Source organism: Sander vitreus, chromosome 6 (genome assembly GCF_031162955.1).
Source record: "Sander vitreus isolate 19-12246 chromosome 6, sanVit1, whole genome shotgun sequence".
NCBI lineage: Eukaryota > Metazoa > Chordata > Actinopteri > Perciformes > Percidae > Sander > Sander vitreus.
In genome coordinates, this window is record NC_135860.1 from 2,175,780 (window position 1) to 2,196,188 (window position 20,409).

General features: G+C 39.2%; 2 protein-coding genes across 4 annotated transcripts; both read left to right on the forward strand.

Annotated features, from left to right (window-relative positions):
- Positions 1-63: 63 nt before the first annotated feature.
- Positions 64-6,006, forward strand: sri (sorcin). 2 transcript variants are annotated; one of them, XM_078252046.1, is made up of 8 exons: positions 64-157; positions 1,088-1,129; positions 2,125-2,194; positions 2,504-2,547; positions 3,563-3,710; positions 3,888-4,001; positions 4,382-4,440; positions 5,667-6,006. In XM_078252046.1, exons 1-8 carry the CDS (start codon positions 116-118, stop codon positions 5,691-5,693), a joined length of 546 nt encoding a protein of 181 aa, XP_078108172.1. In that variant the 5' UTR covers positions 64-115; the 3' UTR covers positions 5,694-6,006. The 2 variants fall into 2 exon arrangements, with proteins under 2 accessions (XP_078108172.1, XP_078108173.1); XM_078252047.1 differs by having other exon boundaries at positions 68-157; positions 1,091-1,129.
- Positions 6,007-11,035: 5,029 nt separating this feature from the next.
- LOC144519130 (uncharacterized) lies at positions 11,036-17,892 on the forward strand. Of its 2 annotated transcripts, XM_078252049.1 has the most exons (7): positions 11,061-11,090; positions 12,425-12,476; positions 12,623-12,673; positions 12,785-12,883; positions 13,357-13,495; positions 14,947-15,197; positions 17,698-17,892. In XM_078252049.1, the coding sequence occupies exons 4-7, from the start codon at positions 12,803-12,805 to the stop codon at positions 17,761-17,763; spliced, it is 537 nt and encodes a 178-aa protein (XP_078108175.1). In that variant the 5' UTR covers positions 11,061-11,090; positions 12,425-12,476; positions 12,623-12,673; positions 12,785-12,802; the 3' UTR covers positions 17,764-17,892. The 2 variants fall into 2 exon arrangements, with proteins under 2 accessions (XP_078108174.1, XP_078108175.1); XM_078252048.1 differs by lacking the exon at positions 12,623-12,673 and having other exon boundaries at positions 11,036-11,090.
- Positions 17,893-20,409: the final 2,517 nt, after the last annotated feature.

A 20,409-nucleotide genomic window follows, 5' to 3' on the forward strand; every position in this document is an offset into this window, starting at 1 on the left:
TTCTTCTTGTTACAGTAACATCTGCAGACACACCTCTGAAGTTAAGGAGGCGTTAGCGCGGTGTACATTTCGACTTGAATTCCTTATTTTATTGTTTTTTATAATAGATTGAATAATGGCCTTTCCAGGATACGGTGCTGCCCCTGGCGGCGTCGCGGTAAGGAAGCTTTTAAATGTAATGAAATATGTGAATTAAGCTGAGTATGTCCACCGAGCACCGTCCCGACGGCGAATTTGTGCTTCCTAGGATGGCGAAGGTATGTCCCGCCTAACGACGCTTCTGATTGGCTAGTACTCGTTGCCTTCGTTGGTTGGATTGGTTACGTTCAAGCATGAGTACAGCCAATCAGAGGCAGAGTAGGGCGGAACGTTCCTTCGCCATCCTAGGGATCGCAAATTCGCGTCCGGGTAGGACCCTTATATACAGTCTATGGGTAGGACATGCGGAAGTCGGTCGAGTTGACTGAAATAGGCAGCATGACAGGTGTATTATCTGTTTAGATGTTTACCTGATATTTGTCATTAAGCTTGATGTGGATAGCTTGCGAGCTATCAGCTAACCATAAGGACAAGTTATTAGGCTACATGCTCTTTAATTGATTCCAGACACATTTTAATGTTAAGCTTTTCAAGATGTTACCCATTGGTGGAAGAAGTTACCACATTGTGAAAATACTCCACTACAAGTAAAAGACGTTGTTTTTTTTTTCTAGCAAATTTCAGGCCTACTTGATTTGTTCTGTTAAACTTTGACCGTTTGCCTAGAATCTTTTACAAATTTTTTAGCTCTTGTATCAGTTTTATGATGGATTTACAATAGGTTTAGGGTAAATAAGGGTGGGGTTTCTTCTTTACAAGCCCTGAGGAGCGCACACACACACACACACACACACACACACACACACACACACACACACACACACACACACAATAGATAACCAGATAATTTCAAGTCTTTTCAGGAGTCAACACTCACTCTGAGTCAGTGCTGGTGGACTATGCAAAACATGCAGACAGCTGGTATTGATTATATTTGAGTGAAGAGGATGAACAACAACAACTTTCTTGTTTATCTCTCTCCCTGCAGCAGGATCCTCTCTATGGATATTTTTCAGCTGTAGCTGGACAGGTAATGCACCCCCACAATACCAGCCAATATACATTTAATATTAATAATACTGTTGATTAGGGGTGGAACGGTACACTCAAGTCACGGTTCGGTTCATACCTCGGTTCAGACATCACGGTTCGGTTCGGTACAATGGAGGGAAAAGCAAAACAAAAATGCAAAAGGCAATTTTTTTTATTGTGCGTGTCTCAGGCTGTACCACCTAGTGTCATCCAGTCTCTCCCCTGAGCTAGCTGCAACAGCCTGAGTGTATAAAGTAAGATGTAAACAGTAAACAATAAGTAGGCTACCCCACATCATCTCCAGACTCCATCTGGAACTTGTAAACAAAATAAGACAATCAGCTAGTAGTGAGATATGGGAGACAAGCGCTGCTCTCATATGTGAATGCACAGAGCAGGGGTGTTCAAAAAAGCAGCTTCAGTTACACAGAGCAGTTGACCAGTTTTGGTGTTAGCTTCACACACAATGGCGAAGCTAACAGCTAATAGCGGAGCTAACAGCTAACGGCGGAGCTAACGGCTAATACCGGAGCAAACTGCGAAGCAAACGGGCGTGGAGGTCATTTGTGGTCGAAGCGAGAAGGGATACAGCTACGTCCGTGTTTGGTTGTATATGGAAGGGACTAGTTTGCTTCGTGTGGACTCACTGGACCAACTCGACATGTAGGTAGGCATGGATGTATTGTAGGCGGAGCTCGGGAGCTTCAGAGCTAAGGCGGGGCTACAGATTAGGTGTCCCTAAAGAAACTCGTGTCTAACAGTAGTTCCGCATTACATTAATTCATTTGCACGCAAGTTTTATTTATTTTTAAACCATGTATTCTCATGTACCGAACCGAGACGCCCGTACCGTTTCGGTTGAATACGAATACATGTACCGTTCCACCCCTACTGTTGATGTTTCTCTTAACTTTGTGCAATTTGCTGATTGTTATCTAACTGTATGTTGGCATTGTGTCTTTCCCATCCTTCTGTTTTCTTAAATTCTGACAGGATGGACAGATCTCGGCAGACGAGCTGCAGAGCTGCCTCACACACTCTGGCATCTCTGGCTCATACAAACGTAAGGATTAATATTAATATTAAATGTACACTCAAAACAGAAATCCTCAGTTAAGTCTGAGACACATTTGAACCTAATGCTATTGTATACAGTGGCCCACCAGGCATTGATACATCAGATGGTGCATGAAGCACTAAACATTAAGTCACTTCTTTGTGTCTGCTTGGGTAACAACCCAAATAAAATGTCTGTTTTTGTTGTTCACTTCCTGCAAATGAAGACTCGTATCTTATTTAATGACATAACTTATTGTAGTGGTGGATTTGTCCATATGAATGTGGTCTTAGCCTATGTGCTTACTTCCTCCAGCCTTCAGCCTGGAGACCTGCAGACTGATGATCAGCATGCTGGATGTATCCTTCATCCATCAGCACAGAACAATTGTTTTCTTTCTTTGTTTTACTCTAGAACATTTTGGCACATCCAATCATTGATTTGTTGAAGGCATTGACTCAGTGCTTGTATTGGACCAGAGTCACCTGGTGACATGGTAATATCAATCTGTGTGTAGACTGCATAATTATGGTGAGACATTTGGTTGTTTTCAATAATCTGAGAGCTAATGGGAGAATGAAGATGTGGAACAGAGGAGGATCCAGAATGGAGCCTTGGGGAACTCCACATGTCTCCACAGTTAGTAGTGACATGTTTGGATTGTTCTTTTTTAATAGTGGCTTAATAACTGCAGTTTTCATGGCCTGTAGGAAATAGCCAGAGAGAAGAAAAGTGTTGAGTATTTGCAGCATTTCTTTCACAGCAAACTGGGAAAACCGTTACTTTATGCATATGTTGAAACAGCAAAGGGCTAAAACAAACTGTTGCAAGGTGGTAGCACATTTTTTTCTGTTTCCCTTCATTGGCACTAAACCAGGAAACACAGACCCACACGAAAATACTTAGTACTTGATACTTAATGTTTTGCCATCTGTTTTTTTAATTTTGGTTGTGTTTTTAATAATGCAGTTCACACTAGAAAAGTGACAAAATTAAGTACTTTCAAAGATGTTAGAATGCATAATGAATTTGCTGTCACTATTATCCTACAATGCAGTGCACAATGGAAATGAAGCAACTTCTCCTTGTTGAACTGACCAAATCTTCCCAAAGTCTTATATTGATATTCGTTGTTATCATTTGGTGCATTTGTTGTATAATTTCTTTAAAACTACCTACAAAAAAAGCATAGTATCGAGTTGTAGTAGTAGTGAACACTAAATAATATTAGTATGTAATATTGTCTTATCACATACTGTAGTTATTCTCTTGGTGAGCTTCCCATCTCTTATGAGGATTATTAGTGAGTATGGAGACAATTGTTCTGACAACTGGAAAAGTTTGCGATGGGTCCTTGACTTACTGGTTTCTCAGAAGGACATGTCCAACAGCTTGGGTTTCGCTGAGTTCAAGGATCTGTGGCAGGTTCTGAATGGCTGGAAGATGACCTTTGCATCCTATGACCGGGACCGCAGTGGGACGGTGGAGGGCCAAGAGCTGCAGCATGCTGTGGCCTCCATGGGTATGGGCAAACTAACAAAACAACCTGTTAGACATCTTGTAGTTTTATATATTCATTTTTAGTTTGTCCTCAATCTCTTAAATCTATCATGAAACCGATATTATTTAAGGAAATTCCTTGGTTAAGCTCTTTTACAGTTAATGTCATTTATTTTATGTATTTTTTATTTCTTTGCAGGTTATAATCTGAGCCCTAAGGCCATGAACATCATCATGAAGCGCTTCAGTTCACATGGCAGAATCACCTTTGATGACTTTGTGAGCTGTTGCGTAAAACTCCGTGCGCTGACCGGTGAGTGGGCCGAGGAACGCATGAAATCTGAGAAAGTTGGCATTTAAATAAAATACCAAACAGCACCATTTGTCTCATAAAATCACAGGGGGGGGGGAAACACTGAACTAACACTGGCAGCTTATTGAGAGCTTTATTTAGTAGATTTTATCAGCTGTTTGAGCATGTTTGAGCAGTTTGATTTTCACTGGTGGATCACCTGTAGCTTTATGTTTCTGATCTTTTTTCTACTTCTGAATAAAACATTTGTTGCATTTTAAGATGTTGCCAAACAATAGATGAGGAGAGCCTTTTACAACTGTGGGTGTTGTGTTAATGAGCAAATGCTCAGTCAGAAAGAGAAAGTTAACCAAGTCGGCTGTTTTTAATGTGTTTTTCAGATCAGTTCCAAAGAAGAGACACTACCCGAACTGGCAATGCCACATTTCAGTATGATGATGTAAGTTTAACTTTAAAAATAACTGTGTTGTCTTACTCTTGACCACAAAACTCTCACACTAGCGCAAATTGGCTACCAGGTGTGCTGGCCCCAGTGTATGATGGTGATGGTTAATTGAGCAGAAAATCGTCTTTGGCACTCGTCAGTCGATGCGGTGTTAAACAGCGTCGACAATCAGTTGACAGTATATTTGTTAACATTCAAGACGCGGATGTAACATTTAAGGACAAATCCGGCGCAAAATGAACCTAGGGGTTACTAACACGTGTACCGAGTCGACCGTTCTCTGGGATTTGTTTTCATGCTAATCGAATGTGACCAGTTTTAGCGCAAACCGCTAATTAGCTTATAACGCTAGTTGTCGGGGCACGGGTAAAGTAAAAAGAAATCGCTATTTCTATACCTCTAACAAGGCTGAAAATATCACCACACTTCCACGGTAGCATAATGAGGGTCCCTACATGTAAACAGAAGCATTGAGAACTTTGTAAGTGTACAGACAGTTTATTAAAAAGATAGTTTAGAAAGACCGTACCGTTCACGTATACAGGCAGGCGCCATCTTGGGAAAATTCTTGGAAAACAGTCATGACCAGTCGAACTACGAACGTCGTGCTTGAGCTATGTTACTGGTTGCACAACGTTCGTCGTACGACTGGTCATGGCGGTTTTCCCAAGATGGCGCCCACATGTATACGTGAGCTAATAAACTGTCTGTACACTTGAAAAGTTCTCAATGCTTCTGTTTACATGTAGGGACCCTCATTATGCTACCGTGGAAGTGTGGTGATATTTTGAGCCTTGTTAGAGGTATAGAAATAGCGATTTCTTTATACTTTACCCGTGGCCCCGACGACTAGCGTTATAAGCTGATTAGCGGTTTGCGCTAAAACTGGTCGCATTCGATTAGCATGAAAACAAATCCCAGAGAACGGTCGACTCGGATACGTGTTATTAACCCCTAGGTTCATTTTGCGCTGGATTAGCCCTTTAACCCAACTTGGTGGGGAAACATCACAACAAAGAATATATAAAAAAAGTGTATGTATGAAATGGTTTCCAACTCTGCCTTTATCTCTGTTGGTCTTTCTCCATCTCTTACAGTTTATCTCTTAAACTTGCAATAACTATTTTTTTCTGGACACTTTTGAGCAGCAGAATCACTAACATTTGTAATAATAATAACACTGGATATATTTTTCTCTCTCTCTCTCTCTCTCTCTCTAGTTTATCCAGGTCACCATGTCCATATGAAGAGGAATACACCACACAGAGGAGACACACCAGCTTTTTAATATCTTATATTAACAGCATGTACTTTCATTGTGTTTATTTTTTATTTTTAATCATCATTGTACAAGCACACTTACAATGTCACTTTCACATTCCATTTTACCTTGAACTTTTGCATACTAATACATAATACAACAAACTAATAATAACTAATAAGAATATAGTAACCTCAGGCTGCACCAATGAACCACTATGTGCCCATGTTAGCCCATAGCGAGTGGATATGAGTGTAAACATGTTTTAAAATGAATAAATATGTAATGTCACAAAGTGATGATTGGCACATATTGACTCCCTTTGAGAATAGCTGTCTTGTAGTGGGTTTGTTGGTTCGTATTGTTGAACTTTTTGTAGAGTTTCATTGTCAAACTTCACACATCATATCTTATTTTTTTTTAGCAAGAGTCTATTAAAAGGAAATGTTGCAAAAGCTATTTATGCCTACCAATCAGCAGTTATGAATTTTCAGTGCTAAAATGAAAATGCATATGTCTTAACTATAGAGCCTTCAGAATCAAACGTTATATTTAGAAATGTTGGATGAACTTTATATGCATTTTATTGCAGTCATTTTAAAATTGCAAATACAAAACAGAAGGCGCTCTCATGTATTAATTAAACATGTCTTACTGGAAAATTGACATTTTGAAATGTGCCAGCAACCCTGTAGATTAGATGCTTTTATAATTTTTTTTTTTTTTTCAGATAATGGGATTTTTATTCCCTTAACATTTCAATGTCAAAATGAAGGACTAAAAGCTTGAAGCTTCTCTGTTTAGAACGAAGGTTTGGAGGAGTTTCCCACAACATTATAATATCCACAGATGATAGGTATGAAAATATAAGTGTCTGAATCTGCTTTCCTCTTATTATAATAGATACACACGCACCAGACTTTAAGCATAGTACAATGACCTACTCAAATCAGCTTCTGAATTAAACACGTTAGATGTATGCCAGTGTCTTACTCGGAACATGTAACTCTCATTTATTTAGTCTAAAGAATTAAATTCAGCCTAAAGTGATCTAACACAGTACTTTAGGAATGTCACGATTACTGATAATGATCTAGGTTGCCTGATTTTTTATGTCCATATTGCATGGTCTTGTTTTTTTTTTTTTTAAGATTATTTTTTGGGCTTTTCTGCCTTTAATGGACAGGACAGTTATGTGAGAAAGGGGAGAGAGAGAGAGGGGGAAGACATGCAGGAAATGGTCACAGGTCCAAGTCGAACCCTGGACCTCTGCGTCGAGGCATAAACCTCTAAACATATGTGCACCTGCTCTACCCACTGATCCAACCCGGCTACTATATTGCATGGTTTTATTTAGAATGATTTATTCTGTTAGCATCATCCTGATTTATTAAATTCTTTCAATTGTACCTGGTCTGAAACCTGCCTTAATATGAACTCTGCTCACAACTATGTCACCATTATTACGGATATTAACAGGTTAAGGTTGTTACAAACAGTGTGATGAGTACACAAACGCAGAAACAGAACACAGGGAGGGGCATTAGAAATGAACGGGATTTATTGCAAACTTCTTGGTACATCTCAGTGGAGATGAGGAAATGATGTTCTGAAGGTATTGCTGATGGGAATGATGGTAGTGGAGGAGCAGTGGTGGAGCATGGTGGGGTTAGAGGTGAAGAGGTAAGTTAGTGAGTGGGCAGGTAATTCAGGCACGCTGGAAGGGAGGGAGGTGGGGATGCAGTGATTAGGCACAGGAGGGGGTGGCAGTAACAAGCACAAAAGCACAGAAAATATTATTTTCACTATAATGGCCTGAGGACATGCATCTGCCGCGAGAGAGGATGTACTTCCTGCAGCAGTTGAAAAAAGTTCATCCTGTTAAAGACAGTGATGGTGCACTTACACTACCACGTCTAAGACCTGCACATCTTCAGGTTGTGAAGCAGGCAGGAAAGATTGGAGCCGATCCCTCTCACCCCGGACACAAACTGTTTGAACCCCTCCCCTCTGGCAGGAGGCTGCTGTACATCAGGACCAAAACAGTTTCTTCCCCTCTGCAGTCAGCCTCAACAACATGGCCCAGGACCCCCACTGACATAGACTTTTGTTTTTAAAGATTATTTTGTGTGTGTGTGTGTGTGTGTGCATGCGAGTGTGTCACCAGTGACTGCTTCCCATTTGAATACTAAAAGAGTAGAAGTATCGCTGGACTTTATCTGAGCAGTGTGTCAAGTGATCTCTTGATTTGAATGTTGGGCATTTATTAAAATTAGTCACCTTTTATCTTTTAACAGTCCTCTTAAAAGAAGCCTACGTTTGTCTATTCATTTTCACTAACCTTTGCATATCAAAGGCATTTAAAACAGAGGTCAAAAACTCTACCTCTGACAGTTACACTTGATCGGAGTGAACCATAAAGTGGTGTAGTGTCCTTCGAAGGTCATAGAAAGATCCTCCTGAAAGTCAACATTGGATTTGAGTTATGGGGATTGAAGCTGGAATTTCCTGGCAGCAGTCTCACGCACCTTCAACATAATACCTCGTTCTTTTACTTTATGTGTGTGTTTACTTTGTGATAGGGACAGAATTAGGATCAAACCTGTGTATTTGTTCACCCGCTAGTTGCAATTTGGTTGTTTTTATTTGTGACACATAACGTATGTTTGTCTGTGTGTGTGTGTGTGTGTGTGTGTGTGTGTGTGTGTGTGTGTGTGTGTGTATTATATTATATTCTTTGCTTTTCAGTGGAGAATATTGTCTTTACCTGAAAGGTTTTGCTTTGAGGAACATGCTTGTGACTTAAACATCCCATCAACCCAGTGTGCAGGTGGCTAAAACACTAAACTAAATCTGAAATTGCATTTTCTTAATCTCCGCTCTGAACTTGCGTACACGTTTCATCAGAAGAAATTTGTAAGACTGCAAAAAAGCATCATCGCTCCTAGATTGCAAGTTTTTTTTTTTCTTCCGAAGTTAATGCACATTCCATTCCTGTTTTTGACGTAATGCTTTGTTGCCAAGCGCCAAAACCATAGGCTGTAGCAAAAGAAAAAGAGGAGGAAGAATAATAATTAGGGCTGTCAAACGATTATTTTTTTTAATCGCGATTAATCGCTGAATTTCTATAGTTAATCGCATATACTATCACATGATTAAAATTCTATTATTTTGCATTTCAGAACAGTTTTTAAGTACATATTAACAATGGAAAGTAATTCTTACCAGTGGATCTTGATTGGGAATCAAATGAATGCAAAGAAAGTGACTTTATGAACTTGACTTTAAGATTTGTATTTATTATTATTTATTTACTGTAAACAAAAGAAACGTGTCAATCTGTCATTATTGCACAATTCCTCCAAGTACCTAACTAAAAAACTAAAAATCCCTATCCTTACCAGAGTCAATATAGTGTTTAGTAACTCCTAAATAATGTTGATTACTCACTGACGTCCAGTGATCACTGGTTAATGAGACAGCGTTTGCAGCTCCTTGCAATAGTTTGGCTATTTTCTCCGTGTCATACAGGCTGTGTATGCATGAAACTACTGTCCCCCTCGATGGCAATGAGACGAGTCAGAACATGCCAACCGTAGCACTTCTTTAAGACCCGAGTCCTCTACGATGCTGACAGGTCTGCAGTTAGTTGCCACCCGTTTTCGCAAGAGCTGTAGTAATTTTTTTGGATTTGGTTTCATCCACAGGTCGGCAAGTAGCACTCTCCAAAATAGTGCTTTGCCTGAGCCCGCTAGCATCAACCTGAGTCACGTTAATATGCTTAGCTCGTAGGTGGGAGCTCAAGCTTGACGTGCTTCGGTGATATTTTAATTCGGCTTTACACAACGTGCATATGTCTTTCGACTTGTCTACGAGCTGTCCGGGAGTTTTGGAAAATAAAAAGTTCCATTCAGGATTTCATTGCTGCTGTCTTTCTCCATCATGCCTGCAGCCTGCAGCAGCAGGATGTGTTACGAGGAAGTGGCAGCTTGATGATCAGTAAAGGTGCTGCAAAGGGTCAAAATAGTAGCCTGTTAGGCACGACGCGAAGCCGAGTGAAGTGTAAAATAAATTAATTAATGCCGGCATGCGATTAATGCGATTAAAAAAAATGTACGCGTTACGCTCGGCCCTTAATCGAATCGCGATTAACGCGTTAATGCTGACAGCCCTAATAATAATGGAAGCACCTGCTGCAGGCTCTGCCACCAACATGACAGCTGGTGATCACCCCGACGACAGTGGTGAATGGATGGTGATAAAGATAACGTTACACACCCGTGGCCGTAATTCGGTTTCTGTTTTTCTCTCAAAATGTGCAGTGTCGGGTCCTTTAACTTGAGGGAAATGTGCCTGGAAAGTCCTGGGGGAAAAAACTTTGAATTTGATGTTTAGGAAGGTGTGGAAACTCTGGATATTATGCTTTACTATGTGGAAGCAGCAACACAAGTTAATACAGTTCTTCTTACTTATACTTCTAACAATTAATATATTTAATAACAGAAAAATTACTTTTGATACTGAAGTACAGTAAATATCAGATACTTTAAGACTTTTACTGAAGTAATATTCTATAAGATGACTTTAACTTCTACCAAAGTCATTTTCTGGGAAGATACTTTTACTTTTTCTCAAGTATTGCTTTAAATTACTTTATACAAGACTGCATGACACATAATCCTGGCAGCAGTAACGTTCCCCTCAAAACTTAACTGGCAAAACAAGAAATTATGTATGTATACCACTAAAGTGACAGGGTTTTTTTCTGTGAAGGGCTCAGGCCTTCACAGGATTAAATACACACAAAAAACACCTCTAGGTGAATACACTACAAGAAAGACCCAGCAGCGCTTCCCCTCCTTTGTCTGCATGCTCATAATGTTTTCTTTAAAATGCTGTCCAGAATGTATAAAGACAAGTAGAGTATTTGAAAACAATACTGCATTTCTGCTCCGACACAGTAAAGAGCTGTGTGACAGTTATATTAATGCTGGGATCATTTATATTAAATGTCAGTGTCAGTGTCAGTACAGGGGCTGTCATTGACCTGTATTCATGTTTTTTTTAAGTACCCTTAAAGATACAATATGTAACTTTTCTGCATTAAAATGTCTAAAAACCACCATACCTATGTGATATATGTTTATGAGTTGTGTTCTTACACTATCCCAAAATGGGAAATGGTGGTTAGTCAAACACATGTAAATGTATTCCATAACTGATATGGTCCGGTTGTAAGTTGAAGCATTGAAGTGAGTGAGGAGAACAGCCATGACCGCGATGGGCTGGATGAAGATGTGATATTATCTGGTGTGTTGTTCTAGTGTATATAAAGAGATGACTTCCTCTGCTTCAACAGGCTTTCACCGTCTCACTGAAGAAGGTAAGACCTCTGCAACTATTCATTCTACAAAGATTTCTCCAACGACTATCACTTAAATATTACTATTGTATGACATGTAAGATCAAAGACTGGAAGTTATTTGCTTGCTATGAATTCTAACCTCAGCTTGCTGATCAAAATGGCCCTATATTCAGAACAGACAGAAATCGCTTTAAAAAAGGTTGCTTTTGTCTCGTGTGTGAGGTCGCTGGTTGTGATTGGCCGAACCTATTGAGCTGCAGGTGAAAACAGAAAAGTAATTATAGGGTTCAGAAACCAAATGCAGACACTGAGGCAGAACAGTTAAAAGAAATAGGGATGCACCGAATCCAGATTTTTGGGGTTCAGCCGAACACCGAAACCACCTGTTAAGATTCTGCCGAATCCAAAACCGAATACCGAAGCCTACTCCCATCCTCAGTCCATTAACATAGTAAACACATTAATGAAGTAAACAACAACGGTTCGGTGGAAAAAAATTCTAAGGTTCGATTATGAGAAGGCAGTCCGGGTCCAAACAGGCAGAATAATCCAGAGGAGCGAGGTAGGCAGGTCCTAAACAGACAGTGGACCAAAACACAGGTAGAAGATACCAGGCAGGAGAACATAGGATAAGTTACTCCTTCAGGGCCTTCTAACTTGTAGTTCATGGTGTGAAAGGGTTGAAGTAACTATTGGTAAGCTGGTGGCATACAGCGAATGCCTGGTGAGATAATGCTGTGTGGATGCCATGATTGGTGGTAAAGTCTAAACGTTATCTGGTGGACAGGTGGAGAATGGCAGGTGTGAGTTCTTCAGAAATGCATTGTGGGCCTCGGGGCAGTGAGGAAGTGGCTGGAGGCCAACAGAGGGGCAAATTGAGCAAAATAATGTAACTGAGACAGCTGTGACAAAACACTTGTATACCTATTTCATTCAACCAAATGTTTTTTTTTAAGTGACACTGTCACAGCTGCACAGCTGCACAGTGGTTAGTTTACAACAACAAGACTCCTTTCTGTGTGGAGTTTGCATGTCTACCTGTGTTAGTGTGGGTTTTCTCCGGGGTCCTCCCACAGTCCAAAGACATGCAGGGTTAGTTAGTTGACTGTGAATATGAGAGAGAATGGTTCATTTGGTCCTTCAACTGAAGGGAAAATAAACATCTCAAAATTATTGTTAGGAGGTCTTCATTTAAAGTTAATATACAGTACATTATTTATCATTTTATTCATTCCTTGGGCAAGACACTGAACCCTGAATTGCTCCTGTTCCATAAATGTGTGTGAATGTTAATTGGAAGTCGCTTTGGCTAAACGCATCAGCTAAATGAAATGTAATGTGTGTTCTTTCAGGGTTCTAAGTGGCTATTTCTACTACGATTGTCAACATCTAAACACATCAGTGGTAAGTCCACTGTCCAACTTTCCTTTGTGTGTAAATAAAATCCAGCAAGCTTAATTGTTACATGTTCTCCTCTTTTCACCATGCCAATTGCCTTGGATGAAAGTGTCAGCTAAATGTAATGTAATATTGATGTGTGTAATTTCAAGGTGCTAAGTAGCTCATTTCTACAAACATCAGCCCATATAGTCACTTTAGTGGTAAGTCCACTGTCCAACTGTCTGTCCTTTGTGTGTGTGTGTGTGTGTGTGTGTGTGAATCTTGTCCAGCGTGATTCATTGTTACATGTTCTCCTCTTTTCACCGTGCCAGTTCTCCACTGCTGGAAAAATGAAAAACCTAATCTTGGTTGCTTTGATCCTTCTGCTGGGGATCACAATAACAGATAGTACTGATGATGTAACTGGGGATGTAAGTTGCTATCATATCATTATTGTTCCATTTCCTTCCTTATTTGCACTGCTACAAATAAGCACCTACTAACATCCAGCTAAGCTCACACTGCTGCTAATGGTGACTAAACACACTGTTCACATCTCGTCTCCTACCAACAGGCAATGTTGGTTTCTTCTATCACCATAATTGTTCCTCAACCTTTTTTTGCTTTATTTGTTTTTTTTGAAGTCTTGTTGTTGTTTTTTCTGCGCTTTTGGCGCATTTTTCAACATTTTTGGTGCTTTTTCATCGGTTTTATTTAACATCTTAGGTGCTTTTATTGATTTTTGATGCATTATTCAACATTTGTCCTTTTTTGTTTTTTTTTGTTGCTTTTTTGACGCTATATGACTTTTTTGTCGCTTTTGTATTCAGTCTGATTGTAATGTATTGATTTACACTGAATGTAAAAGACTGATACAATTCATATCTGATTTTTCTGTTCACAGTTCCAATTTGGAGATATTATTGCGTTTGAGAGAACCTTTGGACTAGACACAACAGTCTACAAGCACTATGCTTTTTATGTGGGCCCAAGTACAAAAATAGATGTCGGCCAAGGTGATAATGACATAATTCACCTCACAGGTATGCATTGGCTATTCACCTGTAACCCAGTCACGGAAAAGGTTTAACAAAACTTAGTGTTGGCTTATCGGAGGAGGTTGTGCCAGACTCCCGCCTTTGGCTGAGTCTCTATCTGATCTGTCAGAGGGAGAGCAGTGCAGTTGTGAAGTTTAACGTTGGTAGTCACCAGAGAAGAAGTTGGTCATTTCATGGCGCAGATTAGAACCCAAATTGAAACGTAAGCAACTAAAATTGCTGAATATTAGAACATATGTCACATATGTCACACTTCCTGCTTCCGGAACGTGGAGTAGGGAATCAGAACTTCCGGTCAACAGTCCCTTTCTCCATAGGATTTAGATTATCAGCCATAATGTCCAAACCATCCGAGGTAGACTGACCACGAGCTACGTGGTTGTGAAACGAAAGTTTCTGCTCCTGTAGAAGCTAGAAGTCTGTATGAAATCAACCTTGTTTTAAGAAAAACATGTTTTATCTGCGATCTTATGGAGAAAAACTACACTACCCACAATCCTAAGCATAACAGCAACGTCTCTGATTGGTCCAACTCGCTGTTACCATAGAAACGTTCCGTAAAACCGCGAACGGCTAGAGCAAGCTTCTGCCATTGAAGTCTATGATAGTTTCTGTACACGTTCTTGTACCTTTTGCTTTTTTGCCGTTTTCAAAATGTTTTTTACTTTGAGAGTGTTCATTTACAATCCGAACCACATCGTCGTATAGGTAACTTCAGGCAGGTTGCGGATGTGGAGAGACTCGGTCCAGCCGATCTATCGGGCTCCGCCATTGTAAAAAGCTAACCGGAAGAGTCAAATGCCCACTCAGAGACGTTCTTCCGGTCTTCAACTCTTGCGCGACATCGGCCCATTACTGTGACTTAGCCTACTGTAGAAAGTGTCAGGTTTAGTTCCATCATAGTGTTAATAGTGTCAAAAAACGTTAGCTGACGTTGTTGTTCAGTAGCTAGCTCAGAGATTATCCGCTAATGAAATGACTGATTTAGCAGTGGGGGGTAACACTTTTGAATGCACTATATATCCGTGTCACATTCTCATTAGGTCTGATCCTAGAATCACCCCTGTAGGTATGTGTAGTAAGACTACGTGCAGATAAAGTTATGAACTTACACATATTGCCATGAATTAGGGGACATGCACACGTGCACATACACATGACATATGCAACACATGTAAAATGACTGTAATGTTATGTAATGGCTCCTTTCAGTATTAAGCCATGGAGTTGGAATAGTACCACTAAACCATTTTGTTACAGGACGAAAAGTTAGAGACTACAATTAGGTACTGATAATCCCCCAAACTCCTTCTTTCTTTGAAGGCTGGTCAATAACCATTTCTGATGCAAATGAAAAGAGCAAATAAAAAAGCCGAGAAAAAAGCATTTGTGTCAAGTTATATTTAATATCTGTAAACGTTTATTCTCACAAACAGGTAAAACATGCATGGTTTCTGAGATTGCATTTGGTAAAATTGAAAAGGTGAAGGGAACATCAACAGTCTTAAAGGACAATTACCTCGATGAATTTGAAGACTTCAAAATACAAAATAACAAAGCCACCGAGGATCTGATGATACAGCGAATCAAGGACACAGTTACACAATGGAGCGTGTATAGACCCTTTAAAAACAACTGTGAACTCTATGTTACCAGGTTGCGCTATGGGAAGCCCAGTTTTAAGCAGGTAAGTGACAGATTCAACTTTCAAGTGTGTTTATGTTTTATATTCCCATCCCATGCATTAAAGTGCTCATATTATGCTCATTTTAGATTCATAATTGTATTTTGAGGTTGTACCAGAATAGGTTTACATGGTTTAATTTTCAAAAAATACCATATTTTTTGTTGTACTGCCCATTGCTGCAGCTCCTCTTTTCACCGTGTGTTCAGCTCTCTGTTTTAGCTACAGAGTGAGACATCTCACTTCTGTTACATCTTTGTTGGGAGGCTCACATGCTCAGTAGCTAGGTAAGATCACATCATCTGTTTGGTTCTACAACTTCAGTCAGTACAAGGCAGGATTAGGATAGGATTAGACTTCTTTTAAACGAGGGCGCACTTCCAACTTTGCGTGGAATACCTGCAGAACAGGGACATGAAAGTAGTTCTTTTGTAGATTATGGTGAACTAGTGTGTTTTGCCATTGAGAACGAGCTAGCATGCTATGGTTACCACCTCGTTTCAGCTAGTGACGTAGAAAGCCCTGCTGATTTTGAACAGCTCACCCGGAGACTGAAGGCAGGACACATTCAGAAACCGTATCTCACTCAAAACAGCATGGATGTTTGTTTTTCCAAGTTTGTATGCGTGTGGAAGCACCAGAGACACAAAATAACACCCCAAATTAAGGTGACCAGATTTCTGAGACAAAATCCGGGGACATTTTCAGCTCAGAAGCGTAAATACCTCCAAAAAAGGCAATGTTTTTATCTTTGTAAAACTTAAAATGGGGACACTGCCCCAGGGGCGTCACTAGACCTAGAGCTGCACTGGGGCACAAGCCCCCCTAGGGGGGTCCATGGGCATGCTCCTCTGTAAGAAAATGTTGTCTATTTTAACGTTTAAATGCATCAATCTGGTGCACTTTGAAGAGAAATTTAGAGGCAAGACTTGATTATTCTTATCTATGAATATAAATATTTGTGCTGTAGCCTGAACTATTTTGCACTTCAGAATTATAACCATGCACACACAGGTGGAATAGTTTTTTCTTCATATTTTTGCATTAATGTCACTAGGAAGCATACCAGTAGAACTATATTTTCATATTTGTAAGTGGGATATATATAAGTAAGTGGGATTGTCTGGAATCTGGCAAGATAATAACCATTATGGTGGGATACACTGGCTAAGCAATTTACAAAAATGTCTGTGCTGACATAAATAGTTTACATGAGAATACATTATAATGTTGGCCCTTTGGCTGAATCTCTATTTGTCAGAGGGAGAGCAGGAGTGCGGTTGTGAAGAAGTTGGTAATTTCATGGCGCAGATTAACACTTTTGCATGCACTGTATCCATGTCACATTCTCATTAGGGGCTGAGCCCCCCTAAAGGTCTGATCCTAGAATCGCCCCTGCTGCTACTTCATAAGTACTCCACTACACCTCAGAGGGAAATGCTGTAATGTTTACTGCACTACATTTATCTGACAGCTTTTGCTTTATTGCTTCACGCTGGGCTTGTTTCTGCAACAGCTCATTGAGTATCGGATACAGTTAAAACTATTGAGGAAATATTTTCCTTTGACATTGGTCCAGTATTAAACGAGATCGCTGCGAAACAAGCTACAATGTAAGTTAATAGGACGTCAATTGTCCAGCTTGTATTTACGTTCATAAAAGTGCTCGTTTTGCCGCGGACAGACTCAGATTAATATTCTAAGTGTCAGACAACATTATGGAAAGGATTTCTAAAGAGGTCGACCTTTCTGTTAAAAGAGTAAGATCCTGTTTTAAAACATAAAAAGTCCGCGAAATTGCGTTCGCTAAACCCACCAGACTCCATGTAAATAAACAGTAATTTTAGCATCGTAAAATGGGCGTTCTAGAACATCTCTGAGCAGCGCTTGCACTGGGTGTCTTGAGCCTGCGCGTGTAGGGTGCACGACTATTTCATTTCTCGGGTCTGTCAGTCACAGTGAAAAACGGGGACATTTCCGGGGACAACTCCAGCCGGGGACAGGTCACCGAAACCGGGGACTGTCCCCGGAAAACGGGGACGTTTGGTCACCCTACCCCAAATCCCAGAAAAAGTGATTTTTTTTCCATAATAAGGGCACTTTAAGGTAACCTGTGGGTTTTTTGTTTTTTACCACTAGTAGCGCTATGGAGCAATGTTTTTATTACATCCATGTGCACATACGGCTACACAAGCATTTGGGCAACAAACTGCTGTAACACAGTTTAAATACAACTTCGATCAGCTTTTTGAGGGATGTAAATGTACAGATGGAATGTCCTCCATCCCATGATGATACATAAGCCAGCTCCACTTACTGATTGAAGTTTTCTTTAATTACATATAGCATCATTTACTCCCTTGTAACTGTATTTTAAACTTGCAGAGTGTGATGGTTGATGTGCAATTCTTTATAACACAAACTAAATGTGCACAACACAAAGATAAAACTGCTGATCTGCAGCCCCACTGTATTTAACTTGCATCTCTTTCTTTTTTCACAGCCTGGCACAATGGTTCAACCTCTTTTAAAACAAAAGGAGGCAGCAAAAAAGCACTCAAGACCGTAGCCAAACATATAATAACTAAGTTAGGCTAACAAGTATCTTACCGTCTAATTCTGTCAGCCTTTCTTGCTCTCCTCTTCTTTCCTCACATGACATGATGTCTTATTTGAAATAAAAAACAATGAGCAAGAACTATTGGTCTTTTATTGTGCCATTATTATTGTCAAGATTGACTAAACTTTGTCTCCTTGCACATAAACGGCCCAGTCGTAAGAATAAAACGTTACCATTGTATGTTTCTGCAAACATGTTTTCTGCTTTTATATTAACCAAGGACTTTCCCCAAATAATATCAAGTTCATGTTAGATTTGAGATATTTAAGAAAAAGTACAAGTGAATATATAAAACTAAAACATGTATAATATATTGTTTTGTTAGTTTGCCCATACCCAAATCTCTGCTGGACACTTCTTACACTATTTGTTCATCACAGCACTTTTCTTTCCTGAGCCAGCAGGGGGAGCCTTAGGCTTTTCAGTAACTATGAAGTATTGGGAGCGTGCCTATGTTCTCACATTTCTAAGATTTTTTTAAAAATTAGGCCCTATGTTCCCACAGTTCTCACATTTCTAAGATTTTTTAAAAAATTAGGCCCTATGTTCCCACAGTTCCCACATTTCTAAGATTTTTTTTCTTCAAAATTAGGCCCTATGTTCCCACATTTCCTTTTTCATAAATTTGTATCAGATTTTTATCGCCTTTCTCCCTAACCCTAACCCTAATTTTAAGAAAAATCTTAGAAATGTGGGAACATAGGGCAGTGGGAACATACGGCCTAATTTTCAGTGAAAAAAATGTCTTAGAAATGTGGGACCATTGGGCTGACCCCAAAGTATTCAATACACTTGCAGTTAAACATAAGACAATCTAGATCCTTACCTCCTTAGTGCTCATTTAATCACTACTTGTATTAGCATGTATTTAATCTAATCTCATTACTGGTAGCACAGCAGCAGTATGGAAGGCAGTGCAGGTCATCCTCCTGCACAAATATGAATCCTCTGATGCTACTTCAGGGGTGTCAAACTCTATTTTACTAATGGCCACGCTGGAACATGAGAATCACATCAAGGACCAGATATGTACAGTTTATTTACACACTTTTATTTTGAAAAAGTCAAATACTTTTGATTGTATTATTGCATGTCTCATATGGTCTTCTCACTTACAGTTTGGTTGTCATGAAGTCCTAAAAAATCAGACCATTACACGTGTGGCTCCTAAATGTTTTTTGATTTCTGTCTTCTGAAGAGTTGCAGATAAACCGCTACAGCCAGTCAGATACCAGATAACACGGCCGTCAGCTCCAATCAGTCGCTTGTTCTGTCACATTGTTGACAGGTCAGTATGTCAGAATAGATGGTGCATTTAAATGTATGTTAAAATGTCTGCCTCTGGATGTTGTCTTGCCTCAAAAAGAGGGAGAAGTCCTTAAAGCACGCTGAAGAATGACCGCTGTGAGTATTGAAATTTATTGAAAAGATTTCTGGTACAGGATATACAATCCTCTATCCCAGACTCTAAAAGACACAAAACAAAAATATATATATATATACATATATATATATACATACATATACATACACACATGCATATGCATATACATACATATATATATATACACACACACATATACACATACACACATACATGCACATCTATAAAAAACACATTAATTTCATAATTGAAGTTTTCTAAAAGTCCATAAATAAATTAATTACATAAATTACTGACAAGCTTTATAATTTATACATTACACCTTTTGACAAGCAAAATGCATCCAGCCTATTCTTAAAGGAATTAATAGAAGGGGAACGCACAACATCTTCTGAAAGGTCATTCCATGATTTTACCGCAAGTGAAAAAGTTCTTTCTCTTTTCAGACCGGCATGTTCTCGGGTAAAGTTTTAAAGAACTCCCTCGTGTCTCGTACCTATTGCTCCAAAACTGAAAGATAGGCTCAACTGTTACATCATATATTCCCTGTACAAGCTTATACACCTGAATCATATCTCCTCTGTATCTCCTAAATATGAGAGTCGGTAAACTTAATTTCCTCAGTCTATCTTCATAAGACATGTTTTTCATTCCTGGAATTAATTTAGTAGCTCTTCTCTGGACCCTTTCAATTTTTTCTACATATTTTAATTTATATGGACACCTTGCATATTCAAGGTGAGATCTTACCAGGGATTTGTACAAAGGTAAAAATATATCCTTGCTTAAATTTTGAAAAGTTCTTTTTATTATTGCAATCATAGATGTAGCTTTTTTTTTTTTTTACTTTTTCAGAAATGTGTGTGTGGAATTCAACTGAACCATCCAGTATGTATTTGTATTGCTTTGTGTGCAATAAAATGTATGCTTTTATTCTTTTGTTTTCTGCTGTAACTCTTAAAAATGACAGTTGACAGTGACTTTATTATTTTTTTTAAAGACACAAATTACAATTTGAGGTACTTGTAGTTTACTTGAGTCTTTTCTTTTCGTGCCACTTTCCTCCTACTCGGCTACATTTCAGAGAGAAATATTGCACTTTTTACTCCACTACATTGATCTGACAGCTTTAGTTACTTTACACGTTAAGATTCCTGCACACTAAACACATGTAGTTTATAAAATCTGATGTTTTAATTATAAATAAAACT